Source organism: Arachis stenosperma, chromosome 4, assembly GCF_014773155.1.
Source record: "Arachis stenosperma cultivar V10309 chromosome 4, arast.V10309.gnm1.PFL2, whole genome shotgun sequence".
NCBI classification, from domain to species: Eukaryota; Viridiplantae; Streptophyta; class Magnoliopsida; order Fabales; family Fabaceae; genus Arachis; species Arachis stenosperma.
Genome location: NC_080380.1, coordinates 88,712,025 through 88,714,900, shown reverse-complemented (window position 1 = coordinate 88,714,900; position 2,876 = coordinate 88,712,025). Strand labels below are relative to the sequence as shown.

General features: G+C 42.5%; 1 protein-coding gene across 1 annotated transcript; it reads right to left on the bottom strand.

The window, feature by feature from the left end:
• Positions 1–500: 500 nt before the first annotated feature.
• Positions 501–1,460, bottom strand: LOC130975182 (uncharacterized). The gene is made up of 2 exons (XM_057900007.1): positions 720–1,460; positions 501–638 (listed from the first exon to the last, which is right to left on the bottom strand). Exons 1-2 carry the CDS (start codon positions 1,458–1,460, stop codon positions 501–503), a joined length of 879 nt encoding a protein of 292 aa, XP_057755990.1.
• Between the last annotated feature and the right edge of the window lie 1,416 nt (positions 1,461–2,876).

Below are 2,876 nucleotides of genomic sequence, written 5' to 3'. Positions count from 1 at the left end.
TATTATTCTTGTCATTTACATTCTGCTTCTTTATTTCTTGCTATTTACTCTTTTGCTCTTTAGAATTCAGCACTCTATTTTCATGCAATTTACTTTTGATGTCATTTAAGTTTCTTGCAATTTAAGTTTTCGTTAATTACTTTCACTTTATTTCTCTCTTCTAGTTCTTTACATTCTTTGCCATTTAAATTCTTGCAATTATGTCCAAAAATCAAAATGCTCATGAAATCAAAACTACGTTTGCTTGACTAAATCTACCATTTAACTAAAGTTGCTTAATCTACCAATCTCCGTGGGATCGACCTCACTCTTTGTGAGTTTTATTACTTGATACGACCCGGTATACTTGCCGGTTGTACGTGAAATCTAAATTTTCACGTATCAACACACCAGCTCCGACCGCCGAACACCTGCCGGACACGTCGGTTCCGATCAACATAGAAGATCTTGTCCGAGATCGACCTACAGTTTCAGGTAACCCTCAGAACAACTGGGCTGACTCATTTGCTATCTGAGATGTGGTAGATGATGTCTACTTCAAGTAGTCTGGTCACTTCCTTCTTGACAACTTCCAAGATGGTGGAGTTAAGCTGCCTTTGAGGTTGACGGACAAGCCTTGCACCCACTTCTAAAAATATCTGGTGTTCATAGACTTGGGGGCTGATGCCTACTATATCCGTCAAGCTCCACCCAATTGCTTTCTTGTGTCTTCTCATTACACTAAGCAACTGCTCCTCCTGTTGGGATGTGAGTTCTCTTACAATGATAACTAGGAGCTTCTGATTATCCTCAAGGTAAGCATACTTGAGGTGGGGTGGAAGGGGCTTTAACTCCAATTTCTGCTTATGGTTAGGCACTTGATCTTCTGGAGCCATTGGTTGGGGCAAGTTATGTTCAGTAAGCTTAGAGGATTTTCCCATACTTGCATCTTGCTCTATGGTCATCTCTCCTACTTCTTCCCGGTGGACTTTCATCACGGTTTCATCAATAATGTCGCATTGGAAGATGGAGTGATCTTCCGGTGGGTACTTGATAGCTTCATCCAGGTTGAAGCTCACTGCTCGACCATCTATCTCAAAGGAGTAAGTCCCTAAGAAGGCATCCAACTTAAACTTTGAATTTTTCAGAAATGGTCTTCCAAGTAGGATGGATGATGGTCTTCCTGAATCATTAGGGGGCATCTCCGAGATGTAAAAGTCAACAGGGAATGTCAGCCCCTTGATGCTCATGAGCACGTCCTCAGCAATTCCAACCACCGTGATTATACTTTTATCTGCCAAAACAAAACGAGCTGCCGACCTTTTTAAGGGAGGGAGCCTCAAAGCTTCAAATACAGGTAATGGCATAATACTCACACACACGCCTAAATCACACATGCAGTCAGAAAATGTTACACCCACAATGGTACACATAACCATACATGGCCCTGGATCCCCACATTTTTCCGGTATGGCACCCATTAAAGTATAAATAGAGCTACCTAGAGGAATAGTTTCTAAGTCATTTATTTTATCTTTATGCATGCACAAATCTTTTAGAAACTTAGCATATTTAGGTACTTGCTGAATGGCATCAAAAAGGGGAATTGTTACCTCAATCTTTTTGAATATTTCTACCATTTGGGGTCTAGCTCCATCTGCTTTATGGGCTTCCTAGCAAGGTGTGGAAAGGGGATAGGGATGGCGTCTCTTGTAGCTTCAGCTTCCCTTGGTGCGCTATTCTCTGGTTGGGTTGCTTCTTCTTCAACCATGTCATGTACTTCATCCTCCTCTTCAGCATCTGCTACCTCAACAGCATCTTCAACTTGAATGTTTTCCTTTGAGCTTGGCTCTTCATGACTCCTCCCGTACAGTGTGGTTCCGGACCTCAAAGTGATGGCATTGATGCCACCTTTGGGGTTGGGTAAGGGTTGAAAAGGAATTGCACCGGAGCTTGAAGGTTGATTGTTGGAGGTGATTAGTGAATCCATCCAGGAGATGAGAGCTTGTATTGTGGAACTAAGACCATTTATGGAGGAGTTAATTATATTCTGAATGTCTTGGTGTCCTTGTGTCATAGTGCGAAGCATCTCATCATTAGAAGAGGAATGGGGGTAAGTGATCTGAGGGGCCTGCTATTTGGTTATTCTGAGGCACTTGGGATTGCCTTTGGTGCGGTGCCCTGTAAGGCTAGTTTTGGTTCTGCTGTCTGTTGTTGTTATTGTTGTTCCACCTCTGATTTCCATTGTTATCTCTGCCTCCTCTATTGTAGTTGTCCCTCCATCCTTGGTTGGAATTATCTCTCCATCCCTGGTTGGAATTATCTCTCCATCCCTGGTTGGAGTTGTCTTGCCAACCTTGATTGTAGTTTCCACCTTGGTTGTAATTGCCACCTTGTTGATAGTATCCTTGATTCGGGCGATCATAGAAATTATGAGTAGCTGCCAAGGTGTTATCTTCTTGTTGGAGCTGCGGACACTCATCAGTGTAATGAGTATAATCATAGCACATATTCTGCATACTCTTTGAGGAACCAACTATTGACTCTGTTGTGATGGGGGAAGCTGAGGTTGTTGTTGATGCAGATGTATCTGCTTCAGTAAGTTGGTCATCTCACATAGTGTTTGTGTGAGAGTAGTATTCTCACTGCTAGAGGAAACTTCTGTAATAGTCTTGGGATGGTTGTTTCTATGCCTGTGATTCCGAGTAGACTCAGCTAGGTCGGTGATCAGTTGTCACGCTTCATTCGAGATCTTATACTTTTTCAGAGAACCATTACTCGTACCATCTAATATAGTCTTGTCCTGAGGCTTCATGCCTTGTGTGAAGTAGCTGATCAACACCTGTTTGTCAATCATGTGGTAGGGATAAGTGTCTAGGAGGTTCTTGAAGTGCTCT